This window comes from Oncorhynchus clarkii, chromosome 10, assembly GCF_045791955.1.
Source record: "Oncorhynchus clarkii lewisi isolate Uvic-CL-2024 chromosome 10, UVic_Ocla_1.0, whole genome shotgun sequence".
Taxonomy (NCBI): Eukaryota; Metazoa; Chordata; class Actinopteri; order Salmoniformes; family Salmonidae; genus Oncorhynchus; species Oncorhynchus clarkii.
The window spans coordinates 33,972,494-33,986,878 of NC_092156.1; the positions used below are offsets into that span (position 1 = coordinate 33,972,494).

Below are 14,385 nucleotides of genomic sequence, written 5' to 3' on the forward strand. Positions count from 1 at the left end.
AGCAATGCATATGAGGGGTGTTTCTAGGTGTTTCTAGAGCGACAAGGAACAATCCATGTGAAGAACACGCACAAGAGTTGCTTGTCTTAACATTGCATAAGGGTTACACAAGGGTTGGTTAACTTTATGACTTGGAATGTAGACACGACATGGCCATGTGCAGAAAGTCAAGGCCACATGGTTGGTCTGTTGACTTTGTGAAAGCTATTCAGGATGGATGAAATCTTCAGTGGCAAAATACCCTTTGAACCAATTCAAACCAACTAGCTACAGGTGTAGTTTTAGCAATTAGATAATAAAAACATAAGTTATTGGTGAGTGTGGTGTGTGGTGCCTGGATAACAACCTCTCCCTCAAAGTGATCAAGACAAAGGAGATGATTGTGGACTACAGAAAAAGGAGGACTGAGCACGCCCCCTTTCTCATCGACGGGGCTGTAGTGCAGAAGATTGAGAGCATCAAGATCCTTGGTGTCGTGAAGAGGGCACGACAACGCCTAATTCCCCCTCAGGAGACTGAAAAGATTTGGCATGGGTCCTCAGATCCTCAAAAGGTTCTACAGCTGCACCATCGAGAGCATCCTGGCAACTGCTCTGCCTCCGACTGTAAGGTACTACACAGGGTAGTGCGTACGACTCAGTACATCACTGGGGCCAAGCTTCCTGACATCCAGGACCTCTACCAGGTGGTGTCAGAGGATGGCCCAAAAGATTGCCAAGGACTCCAGCCACCCTAGTCATAGACTGTTCTCTCTGCTACCGCACGGCAAGTGGTACCGAAGTGCCAAGTCTTGGTCAAAAAGGCTTCTTAACAGCTTCTACCCCAAGCCAAAAGATTCTTGAACAGTTGATCAAATGGCTACCTGGACTATTTGCATTGTCCCCCCCTCATTTTTACGCTGCTGCTACTCTCTGTTTATTATCCATGCATAGTCACTTTACCTATACCTACATGTACATATTATCTCAATTACCAGTGCACCAGCACATTGACTCTGTACCGTACGTATGTAGCCTCGCTACTGTTATTTTATTGTTGCTCCTTAATTATTTGTTATATTTCTATTCTTTTTTTATTCTTCTTAAAACTGCATTGTTGGTCAAGGGCTTGCAAGTAAGCATTTCACTGTTAAGAACTTGTAAGTAAGCATTTCACTGTTGTATTCATGTGACAAATACAATTTGAGTTGATTTGAGTTGAGACAACTTCCCAACAGATTCTCTTTCCCCCTCCGCCAGCAAAACATCTGGAACCTGTATCAATTCTGAGAACTGCCAACCTGTCACAATTTTGAAATACTGCTGAAAAACAACAGAACATCTTAAAATTGTAACAAATAATCAATCCTGGTCCTGGAGGCCATGGATCTGACAAGATTTATTGGTCTCCGTCTGATTGTTCAAGAGCAATATAGAGCCAGAGTCATTGTCAGTCATTTTACCCATTCCTACATCCTGGCAACCATGACTGTTGACAGCCATATATGATAGACATGACCTAGAACAGTTGCATGTCTTGTATTATAGTAAACCCACTGTAGGGTGATTAATTCAATAAGTATAGATGCCATATTGCTCTTTCATGCCATGATGATGGTGGGTATGTCTCTGTCTTTTGCTTGTGACAGATTGATGTCTAAGATTCAACTCGTTCCCTCCCTTTTTCCCCAGGAGGAGGAGATGGTGAACATCATTAAGGAGAATGTGGTGAAGAGGGTGATAGAGAGCGTGTCTCAGGTGGGGATAAAGAGTGAGGTGAGGGAGGTAGTGCCCGTGGTGAAGATGGACACACGTTTCTTCGGAGAGCTGCTGGCGGAGGTTTACAGGAAGAACTGTGACATCCACACCTGCATCTCAGAACACGTGGCCAAGATACGTGGAAGGTGTGTTTTGATTTTCTCATCATATAGCCATATTTATATATATATAGCTTTTCCCCCCAGCACAAAACGTAACAGAATCAATAAGAAAGAAACAAGACAGAAACCCAAGGGAGAGGGCAAATCTAGATCCTACTGAACTGTCCAGACTAGGCTACAGTATGAAATACAGTGGCGTGGCTCACACCCCCTCAGCCCTCGCAAGGCCCGAGGGCCCACGAGCTTTGGGGGCCCCCCAGAGGTTGGCCCCCCCAGATAGTATACGAAGAAGTCCTAAGCAATAATATATATATATATATATATATATATATATATATATATATATATATATATATTACAGGAAATGTGCTTTAAAATTGCAACATTTTCTCTCAGCCTCATGGATTATTAATTTTTGAATAGCAGGAAATTAGCTCAGGGAATCTTAAAAGTCAGGACAATCCTTGTCCTGCAGGGGAACTTTGAATTTTGTTGCATTATTTTAGTTTCAAATGTACATTTATGGGAATATGGAAAATATTTGTTTTTAGAATTTTCTAAATACTTTAAATATTATACATTTCCATTTTGGCTCTATGCCTGGAAATGCCCTTGTCCGGAACAAATTTCAAACTCTAAAAAAGTATTTACATTTTTTTTTTTAATGCAATAATGGATATTAACTGAAACATGATCTTATGTAGTTTCTTGCAATACCCCTCTGTGAATTGAAAGAATATTTCTCTCAAAACTGTGATTCCTAAAAGATGTGTCCAGTGATTTGGTCAACTCAGATTGACTTGTAATGAGCAGGGTGAGCTATACCATAAGAAAAGTGTTGGTCCTAAGTTTCATGAGGTGAAATAAAAGATGCCAGAAATTTTCCACACGCACTAAAAGCTTATTTCTCTCTAATTTTGTGCACAAATTTGTTTATATCCCTGTTAGTGAGCATTTCTCCTTTGCCAAAATAATCTGTCCACCTGACAGGTTTGGCATATCAAGAAGCTGATTAAAGAGCATGATCACTACACAGGTACACCTTGTGCTGGGGACAATATGTACCTGCGTGCACAACACAATGCCACAGATGTCTCAAGTTTTTAGGGAGCGTGCAATTGGCATGCTGACTGCAAGAATATCCACCAGAGCTGATGCCAGAGAATTTAATGTTCATTTCTCTACCATAAGCAATGTCGTTATAGAGAATTTGCCAGTGTGTCCAACTGGTCTCACAACCGCAGACCTGTAACCGCGCCAGCCCACGACCTCCCCATCCAGATTCTTCACCTGCGATTGTCTGAGACCAGCCACCCAGACAGCTGATGAAACTGTGGGTTTGCACAACCAAAGAATTTCTGCACAAACTGCCCGAAACCATCCCAGGGAAGCTAATCTGTGTGCTCGTTATCCTTACCAGGGTTTTGACCTGACTGCAGTTCGGTGTTGTAAGCGACTTCAGTGGGCAAATGCTCACCGTTCACAGCCAATGGCATTTTGGAGATGTGTGCTCTTCTTTGATGAACCCCGGTTTCAACTGTACCGGGCAGATAGATGGTGTCGTGTGGGCGAGCGGTTGGCTGATGTCAACGTTGTGCCCTATGGTGGCGGTGGGGTTATGGTATGGGCAGGCATAAGCTACAGACAACAAGCACCATTGGATTTTATCAATGGCAATTTGAATGGTCAGAGATACCGTGATGAGATCCTGAGGCCAATTGTCATGCCATTCATCCACACTTATCACCACATGTTTCAGCATGATACTGCATGGCCCCATGTCGCAAGGATCCGTACACAATTCTCATACTCACCAGACATGTCACCCATTGAGCATGTTTGGGAATGCTATGGATCGATGTGTACTGTACGACAGCATGATCCAGTTCCCACCAATATCCAGCAACTTCACACAGCCATTGTAGAGGGGTGGGACAACATTCCACAGGCTACAATCAAGAGCCTGATCAACTCTATACAAAGGAGATGTGCCGTGCTGGACGATGGCAAATTATGGTCACAGCAGATACTGACTGGTTTTCTGTGATCAACAGATGCATATCTGTATTCCCAGTCATGTGAAATCCATAGATTAGGGCCTATTGAATTATTTCAATTGACTGATTTTCTGATATGAACTGTAACTCAGGAAAATCTTTGAAATTGTTGCATGTTGCGTTTACATTTTTGTTCAGTGTACATTTAACTAAGTTTTCCTTTCAAATGGTATCAAGAATATGCATTCAGGTCCTGAGCTACAGGCAGTTAGATTTGGGTATGTCATTTTGGGAAGAAATTGAAAAAAGGGTCCGATCCTTAATAGGTCAATCATGGACTTCAAACACTTGTTTCAATAATTGACAATAATTATAATAATTACAATAATTGTAAAAATGATTTATGAAAAAAATGAGGTTGTTCCTTAAGATGGTGTGATAGCTGATACTTTGGTCTATCAAAATATATATTTCAAATTTTGTTAATATTGGGACAAATATTTTGGGATTTTTTTTTTTGTCCGGTCTTTCAAGAATCCCTGACCTCTAAAACATCAATATTTTCTTTCAACCTCATCTCATGGCAAAATGTGTGAAATAGCATGAGATTAGAGATAAAACTCCCCATTTTTCACTCTGCCCATTGGCAAAAAAAAACACCTGCAACTGGAAACTGACATTTCTGAAATACTTTTTTCACTGAATTGATAACAAAGAAGTATAGCCAAGAACAGGTTAGTTGAATGATCTATGGCGGCAGTTTGTATGGGGCCTTCCTGTAACGCCCAGTAATGGACACCAAAAATCTTAGGTTATATCACATTATTTCCGGTACAATCTGTAGCTAGGCTGCATCATGTTAGCTCCCCACTCACGCTGCACAGAAGCTAACACGCTTGAATAACGCAACACGGCATGTAGAAATGTTGCAACTGTTCATTGCTGTTCGCAAAACAATGTCTAGACAAGAAGATACCGGTAGCTTCCAGTTTTGTAAGCTAACTTTCCTTACTAGTTTACAGCTGAAGCTAACATCAATTTACTACCCTAGTACTAACATCAATTCACTACCCTAGAACCATAACACAAAATATGAGGATTTCAAAGCTGTCACCAAAAATCATACAGTCATTGCCAAGAACTTTATTAATTAACTTAGTCTGCTTCGCCTCAGTCACGTCTCTCCTCTCTCTCACTGTGTGTGTGAATGACATCATTAGGTCTTAGAGACAGGGCACACTTTTATCAAATAACCGATTGATTTTTCTATACAAATGTTGTTGATCAGCACAATAAAATAAGTTCCAAATGGAAAGGAAACAGATTGTTAATCATCTGTAGCCCAATGAAATCAGCCAAAACCATCTCAATAACTCAATACTGTAGATGCACACACTCCTATTGAATATGCATTCAACTGTATTGGGAATAGGCCTAGCTTACATCTTGATTTACCCAGTTTATCAATAGAGATTTACTATTATGTTGTTATGTAGTTAGATTGGTAAAAACACAGTCAAATTGATTGTATGATAGTATAATTGATTCATTAATGCATACCTGGCTGTCTCTGTCTGGATCAAGTGCCATTCTGGCACACTTTGGCACAGTCCCTCTACCACTCTTAACTTGCCAGGTTGGGCCATAAAATACCGTCAAGGTGTGAGGCAGGCTGTGGGCTAATATTCTAACTGAGAGGCTCTATAGCTGAATATAATATATACAGTGCCTTCAGAAAGTATTCACACCCCTTGACTTTTTCCACATGTTGTGTTACAGCATGAATTTAAAATGGATTAAATTGAGATGATTTGTCACACAATACCCCATAATGTGAATGTGCAATTATGTTTTTAGAATTTTTTACAAATGAAATAAAAAAGAAAAGCTGAAATGTCTTGCGTGTAACACAACAAAATGTGGAATATGTCAAGGGGTATGAATACTTTCTGAAGGCACTGTATTTATATATATATATATAAAGTGCACAATGTAATAATGTAAAATTCACAGGAATTTCATGTAAAACTCAGTAATATAAACTCACAGGTTAAATACACGTCCTAAATACACCTGCAGAGTGTCATCCATCACCGTAAATCCTGTAATTAGTCACTAGACATTACAACCGTCAGTCAGACCTGACTTCTCTCATTTCTCTAGACTCTCTGTTTACTCATACTACCTGTGATTCACTGAGCAAACACATCCCTCTGTGTCCTTCTGCTGCTAACTCCATCATAACATGTGTAGACTGGAGACAAAGATGGTTTATTTAGTCTAATTGTGTGTTTGTCATGCCCTGTAATGTGTTTACCTTTCCATCTCTTTCCCAGGAAACACCTCTTAGATCCCAGTAATGACTACAAGGTACAGCAGGGAGGAGCGACCGATGGTTTTACATAACATCATATTAGCCTTGTATTGTTTAAATTGCTGTACAGTAGCTATTTATATATGCTGGAAGTGAAAGTATGACATGAAAGTAATCATTTGTGTGTATGCAGGTAAAGAGAGAGGACATTGAGGCCCTGATCCCCAAAGGAGCATCTGAGCTGACCAAACAGCAGCTCCGCTACCTGCTGCAGGTAACACCAAGGTCGGACTGGGACAAAAATTCAGCCCTGGCATTTCAGCCACACCAGCCCACATCACCGCACCTGCTACTTACACACACAGGCAGTAATGCTACTGACACATAACATAGGCAACTATAGTACAGCGTTTCTCACCATTTACTGTATCAGTGACCATTGAAACATGGTCCTCCTCCTTTTTAACCAGCTCATGTTTAAGACAAATATAACATGTAAATCACCACTGGAGATACAACTCACCACTTTAAATGTGCCTCTGTTGCCTGTTGTGCTGTCTCTCTGCAGAAGGAAGAAAGATTACTGAATAAATGCCTAATAGATGACCATTGGCTCATAATACCTTATGAAAGGCTAACTACTTACATTGCAATACATGTCCCACCAATCCTAAAGGTTAATTACTCTTACATATATAATATAGAGGCAAAATATCAATAAACTGGCAGTACACGTGTCAGTTTGTGTGTCTCTTTCTGTTTTCTCCCTACATCCACTGTTTTCTCCCTACATCCACTGTTTTCTCCCTACATCCACTGTTTTCTCCCTACATCCACTGTTTTCTCCCTACATCCACTGTTCTCTCCCTACATCCCCTGTTTTCTCCCTACAACCAATGTTTTCTCCCTACAACCACTGTTTTCTCCCTACATCCACTGTTTTCTCCCTACATCCACTGTTGTCTCCCTACAACCACTACACTTGACTGCTGCAGCAGCAGCTGAGATGTCTGTGCTTATAAGACTAGCATCACTGGGACCCAAAGACCAGGGGACCACACTGCCTGTGCTGGGCCCAGCAACACCCCAGGGTAACACATTATTTTAAGGGTCCATAATAAACCATTTATAAGGCATTATAAGGTATTTCCAAACCTTTTGCGCACCATTTATTGATCATTACGCCCACATTTGTAAATGTTAGTACGCTAGTTATTTACACATATATATACATATATATACACTGAGTATATGAAACATTAGGAAACACCTTCCTAATATTCCCTTTTGCCCTCACAAGAGCCTCAATTCATCAGGGCATGGACTCTACAAGGTGTTGAAAGCATTTCACAGGGATGCTGGCCCATGTTGACTCCAATGCTTCCCACAGTTGTGTCAAGTTGGCTGAATGTCCTTTGGGTGGTGGACCATTCTTGATACACACGGAAACCTGTTGAGTGTGAAAAACCCAACAGTACTTGACACAAACCGGTGGGCCTGTCAGCTACTACAACACCTCGTATTACACTGGTCACTCATAATATTTATAAATAGCCCTCACTTTAGATTAGGATCTGCAAAAATACTTCATCATGATTAGTAAATAGATTATTAATGTGGGAGTGATGATAAAAAAAAATGGTGAACACAGAATTTATAAATGCCTTATAAATGACTTATTACTGACCCTTCAAATAAAGTGTTACCCATTCTAGTTGTGAATGAATAAACACATATACTATAGAAAGAAGAAAATCACTGAATAAATGCCTTATAGATGACCATTGGATTATATTATACATTATAAAAGCATAACTATACTGAACAAGGAGTATGCTAAGGAGTATTTCTGTTTGTAATAAAGACCTTTTGTGGGGAAAAAACTCATTCTGATTGGCTGGGCCTGGCTCCCCACTGGGTCAGCCTGGCAGCCAAGTGGGTGGGTCTATGCCATCTCAGGCCCACCCAGGCTGCACCCCTGTCATGTCATGGGAAATCCATAGAGTAGGGCCTAATTAATGTTTTTCAATTGACTGATGTCCTTATATGAACTGTTACTCAGTAAAATCTGTTTGTTGAATGTTGCGTAAATATTTTTGGTCAGTATACATATTTCAAATGAGTGCATGTCAAGTGCCCCCCCCCCCCCCCTTTAGATATTAGGCTACATATAATTCAATAGAAGACAACAGAGAGAGAGAAGTAGAGATAAAGACTGCCACTTCCTTAATGTTTTGTCTGTATAATACAGCCAATGACTATATTAAGGAACTGGCAGTCTCTCTCTCTCCCTCTCTGTTTTCTTCTATTGAATTCAATATATGACATTCTATGTTTGTCAAGAATGATGCTGGGAATAGTGTATATGGATGCAGATTGATTTCCAGCATTGTGCTTCATTTGACAGTGCTGCGTGCATATGCGTATTTTTCTGCCAAGAAGTGACTGGCCTTTCAACAAATTAAATATGCTAGAGATTGGCGGGACTTTCCAGCCTTAAGTGCGGTGGCTATTTAATGTTATCTGACACTTGTTAGTCACTTGTTACTACAGCTCAATAACTCACTCGCTGGGCTGAAGAGACTGAGATTCAGAAGTGAATAATCTTTGATAAAGCAATTAAAATACACAGTCCCCAAATGTACCTTCATTTGGCTTGTGTTTAGTTAAAAGAGGTATATGCAGAGTACATGTCTAGTAGATACCTATTGCCTTCGCCATGTGTTATAAAAGCCAATCTAACAACTTGTTCAGGTGTATTGCAAATAGACAAGTGTCTAAATGCTGCCAAAAATCTCCCTTCCCTAATAAGCCTACTTTAGTCGATATTAAATATATTTCATAGTACAATATACAGCCAAAATATTAAGTCTAACTGGCAGCAGTAGGCATCATGATCTGTGTCGGTGTGCAGGAGTGTGTATTTCTCTGTTTGGTTCCTTCCTTGCCTGCACCACTGCAGCTGATCTGTAATTTCTCACAGACACAACACTCGGACCAACAGAACCACAACTTTTAGAAAATGCGTCGGCCTCGAGCCCTTTTTTGGCACCACCTTTCCGTTTTTCTGTTTTGACTGAGTGACTGACAGATTCAGGGTGGGTCTCACTCTCTGATGATGTGCGTTTGACTTGTGAATTTGCGCCACCGGGCCAGCCCAGCTTGGTAGGGGGGCCGGCCGTTGCACACTGGTCAGCCAAATACTATAGATTGCTATGAAAAATAGTCGTGTCCCCCTACCAAGCTGGGCTAAAAGCTGGGCTAAAAGTCGTGTCCATTATATTAAAAAATATATAATATTTATATAATTTTTTGTTCATTTTGACGGACAATCCGCCTATGGAAAATATATTCCTTTGGTTGCTCCACTATGCCTGAAACTGGCTCATTAAATCTCACCTAACCTCTCTTTCATCAATATCTCTCCTTTATTTTTCATGTCTCTCGCTCTCTCTCCCTCACTCCCTCGCTCCCACCCTCTTAGACCCGTATGACAGCAGACAAGACAATGCGTCTCCTTCTGACCACCTTCAGCAGCCTGAGGGAGGAGCTGATCCACATGTCAGAGGATCTGAGGGTAAGATCTGGGTCACTGTAGGACCCGCTTATGCTCTTAACTGTCTCATTGAGATGTACATGCAGGCAGGCCGTCTTACAGTCTTACTGCCTCTGTCTCTGTTCTCCCAGCGTCTGGAGAGCGAGAAGGAGTCCCTGGAGAGAGACCTGAGCTTCAAGGCTGACCAGGCTGAGCAGTATGACCGCCTCCTAGAGGCCATACGAGAGAACAACAGACAGCTACAGGTAGGTGTGTGTGTGTGAGAATTTGTGAGAGTGTGTGTATGTGTGTTTCTTCCACTGTGTGTTGCTTGTGTGTGTTTGCCTGTGTGTACACCTCTTCTGTAGGTGTTTTTGAAAGAGAGTATCTCTGCCCTGTATGTTAGTGCAATGGGTGTATGACTGTGTGTGGGTAACTCTATCCATCCATCCATCTAGATATCTCTGAAGGAGACCAGCTCCAGCCAGCGGACCCTGGAGACTCAGCTCCTGAGCAGCCGCACTACAGACTCAAACAGGGACTTCCGCATCAAAGAACTGGAGGGCAGCTACCGAGCCCTGGAGAAGGAAAATGAGATGCTCAAACAGAAGGTACTCTAACGCTACCCTCCTCCATCTCTGGCTCTAACCCATCTCACTTCAGAGAATAAGCTCTTAGCAATTCCTTTTACTCATGTTAGAAATTCCTTTTACTCATGATGACTATAGTATCCGACTATAGAATTATTCTCATAGATCAAACTTGTTAACTAACTTGTGTCTCCCTCTGTATCCATCTTCATCCAGTTGGCTGGTCAGTGCAGCAGTAGCACCATTCAGATGAATACAGAGGAGCTGTCACGTCAGTACTCAGAGCAGCTAGCTGCCCTGCGCCAGGAGAAGGACAAGGAACTGCAGAGCCTCAGGGTAAGAAGCCTACAGGGATGCATGGATACAGGGATGGGGCCTTCCTGCTCTGTTGGAAGTACTGTAGCAGTACTGACTGTGCTTGCGAGAAGAAATATGGGTAGCTAGTGGTTATACTGACTGTGAGTGTCTCTGACTATCTGTCGGTATGTCCAGTCCCAGCTGACGCGGATCACCACAGAGTACACAACGGAGAGGTCAGGTGACAAGAGCCTGCATCTCCGCATCACACAGCTGCTGACAACACTGGAGCAGCGAGAGGTCGTCATCAAACATCAGGAAGAGGTCAGGGGTCATAGCTACTGGTCACTGGTCAGCCCGGCCCCTTAGATACATACAGATCTAGGAAATGTCTACTCCTGTAATTGGACAAATCTAGAACCAAACTAAGCTAACAGTTTTGGATCAGAAAAACAGCCTGCTTCTAGGGTCTGTCCTCACCCTGCTTCTAGGGTCTTTTCTCACCCTGCTTCTAGGGTATTTTCTCACCCTGCTTCTAGGGTCTGTCCTCACCCTGTTTCTAGATTTGTTCTTACCCTGCTTCTAGGGTTTGTTCTTACCCCGCTTATTGGGTTTGTTGCCTAACTTGTTTCCATAATTAAGTGATTGGTTTTGTTTAGGCCAGTCTGACTATATTATCTCACAGTTGTTGTGTTAATTTGGCTCCAAAGGATCCTTTAATGTCACCTCAGGAATGTATTTACCTGACACGTTGTGCACCTTTAGCTCCATCATTAACACCTATATTACGACACAGACCTCATTCCTCCTCCTCCCTCCCTATTCACCTTTGACCTCCCATCTCTGATCTTTAACCTCCAGGACATCTGGCGGTTGCAGCAGGAGAAGAAGAGAGACAGCTCCAAGAACGTCACCACGACCACTATCACCAAAAGGTCAGCCCAACAATACCATGAGCCTATTTTATGGGGAATATTTGGGGCAGTAGCTCCTCTAAAATGGGTTAATGTAATTTGGGATGCCTAGTGTGGTATTTCCCAAAACAGGATTTTGTACTGGTGAACAGTAGGTACTTAACCAACCAGTATGCGGTCCTTACTGTGTATATCTGATGTGTAGGTACAGGAACCAGTACCCCCTCCTGGGCCTGCTAACTGATGACTACAATTCCACATCGCCCGTCAAGGATACCAAGACCATCGTAATCGAGAGCCGGACGGGGGAGATGATCAAACAGGTAGAGTAGAGCAGGGAGGAAGTAGAAACTTTATGGCCATGCTAGAAAGGACAAACTACTGTATAGCTATACTGATGAGTAAGTACATCAGCTATTGTTCTCAGTTTAGAGTTTGAAGTGAGGGGTAACATTAGGGTAACGATTAAGGTTAGGGTTAGTGGTTAAAAAGGAAATTATGATTAGTGATTAGGAAGGGCTATTCATCTGTCTATTCTGGCATGGCCAAATAGCATTAACCATGTGTGTACTGCCATGGGGCCCCAGGAGGGAGAGCTTGAGACCCTCACTGGGCTGTTACTATTTGGCCCTGTCAGAAGCTGGGCAAGGGTCCGTCGTGTGAGGAGAGCCTGTGATGAGAGGATGATGGATGGAAGTTGGCTCAGGACCAGGACCTGATGGCATGGAGAGAGCATGTTAAATTCTGCCTTTTTCTGTTAGTAATAAAATTAATTCATTTTCTCCCGACTCTACTAAATTCCATATTGGGGTTGTGGATGCTTAATTGGACAGGCACCCTTGTTGTTTGTGAGAGTCATGCATGGGGTTGTGAGAAAGTTTGGAATAGATTTAGGGTGACAGCACAGACGTTTCCAGGGATTTGAGTAGGGCTGCACAATTAAGCAAATTCACAGAGATCACAATATTGACATGTGCAATATCCATATCGCAAGAGATCCATATGGCATGCAATATTTTGAAACACTTCTTAACTGGGTGTAACGCCTGTTTTAATAGTTTACTTTGTCTCTCTCCTTTTGTGGCCTTCCCACACACACCATGCGCCTGTCACTCAGCAGAGCATTTCCTCCTCACTGTTAGATTCCCTATACATTTGTATGCTGTTCCTTTACGTCAGATGCAGTCAAAATAGTGTTCCAAACAAGAACGATGCTTTTTAGATTTGTATTTTTTGCCCATATCGTGCAGCCCTAGTTGATCCACTGTCAGTCTCAGCACTCTTATGACATCAAGTCAATCATAGGACTAGAGGAGATCAAGCTTGTTGTCTTTCCAATGCTGAATGAAAGAGTAGTATGGCAGATGACAGTGAGAGGTAAACAGCAAGAAACAAATCTTTTGTAATTACAGCTGATGGATTAACCCTTCGCGCCCTAACGACCGTATCCATGTTCTGTTCATCTCAAAACAGGAAATCATTACAACCCCTTAAAGACACTGCTTCTCTCGGACAAATTACAACCCCTTAAAGACACTGCTTCTCTCTGCTCTGCACAGGAATGAACAACAAGAAGACCTTCCCTCTCCCCGTCCCTCGTCCTCGGGGCTCCCAGGGTGGTGGTGGCAGGGGTTCAGCACCCCTATATATGGGAAGGGTGGTTTTGACCAAATGGGGTTTGCTTGGACAGGAGGCTTCACTTTGGCTGGGATGGGGGGCATCAAATACTCAACAACCAAATATGTTATAGTAGAAGCTTAGCGGTTAAGAGTGTTAGGCCGGTAACCGAAAAGGTTTCTGGTTCGAAATCCCTGAGCCAACTAGGTGAAAACTCTGTCTGTGCCCTTGAGTAAGACACTTAACTCTAATTTCTCCAGTAAGTCACTCTGGATAAGAGCGTCTGCTAAATGACTAAAATGTCAAATGCTTATGCTACAGCCAGGAGGGCTGAGAGTGGACAGGAAGAGGGGGCTGGGGCTTATTAGTATGCAGCTCACTAGTGTGTCTGTCCTCCATGGAGCCACCACTACCCTGCTAGTCTTTAGGACATCTCCTCTAAATGTGCTATGGTGATAGTATGGTTACTATGCATATAAATAAGGAAGCTAAATATGCTTTAATTATGCGCTAATTATAGAGACTGTATGGTAAAATTGTGCTTTGTTCTGCCTCTGTTCTGGTCTTTTGCTTTTCTTTTGTGGCAAGGTACATAGTTGTGTTATGTTTCAGCTGCATTTTGTTTCATGTTTATACCTTAAGAGGTGCATGGGTATGTTTTGTTGTTGTTATTGAATGGAACGCTGCGCTTGGGGTTGGGGAGGGGGGTTGGAGTGGGGTGTATTAGAATATAAGTGACTGGGTTGGACATGGCCTGGGGGCATGGTTCTATGGATGATATAAAATGGTGGATGAACTGAACATTTTAAAAGTAAAATTAACAATGTCTGAAGTAGCATGTTTTTCCTTTGGATTGTTATCTGCTGAAGGGTCATTATTTAATTGCGGTGGTAAATGCTGTCCCTTGACTTTGAAACCATATAAAAACACTTTCAAATGACAAAAACGTTTTCCATTTTATGTAACTATTATTTAATAAGAAAACATAAACTCAGCAAAAAAAAGAAACGTCCATTTTTCAGGACCCTGTCTTTCAAAGATAATTCGTAAAAATCGAAATAACTTCACAGATCTTCATTGTAAAGGGTTTAAACACTCTTTCCAATGCTTGTTCAATGAACCATAAACAATTAATGAATATGCACCTGTGGAACGGTTGTTAAGACACTAACAGCTTACAGACGATAGGCAACTAAGGTCACAGTTATGAAAATTTAGGAGACTAAAGAGGCCTTTCTACTGAGTATGAAAAACACCAAAAGA

The 14,385-nt window shown here is 42.0% G+C and overlaps 1 protein-coding gene across 1 annotated transcript; it reads left to right on the plus strand.

The window, feature by feature from the left end:
* The first annotated feature begins 376 nt into the window (after positions 1 to 376).
* Positions 377 to 13,948, plus strand: LOC139419215 (protein POF1B-like). Its single transcript, XM_071169195.1, has 12 exons — positions 377 to 685; positions 1,671 to 1,882; positions 6,192 to 6,225; positions 6,363 to 6,443; positions 9,654 to 9,746; positions 9,857 to 9,970; positions 10,163 to 10,315; positions 10,511 to 10,630; positions 10,787 to 10,915; positions 11,453 to 11,526; positions 11,711 to 11,828; positions 12,979 to 13,948. Exons 1-12 carry the CDS (start codon positions 377 to 379, stop codon positions 12,997 to 12,999), a joined length of 1,458 nt encoding a protein of 485 aa, XP_071025296.1. The 3' UTR covers positions 13,000 to 13,948.
* The last annotated feature ends 437 nt before the right edge of the window (positions 13,949 to 14,385 follow it).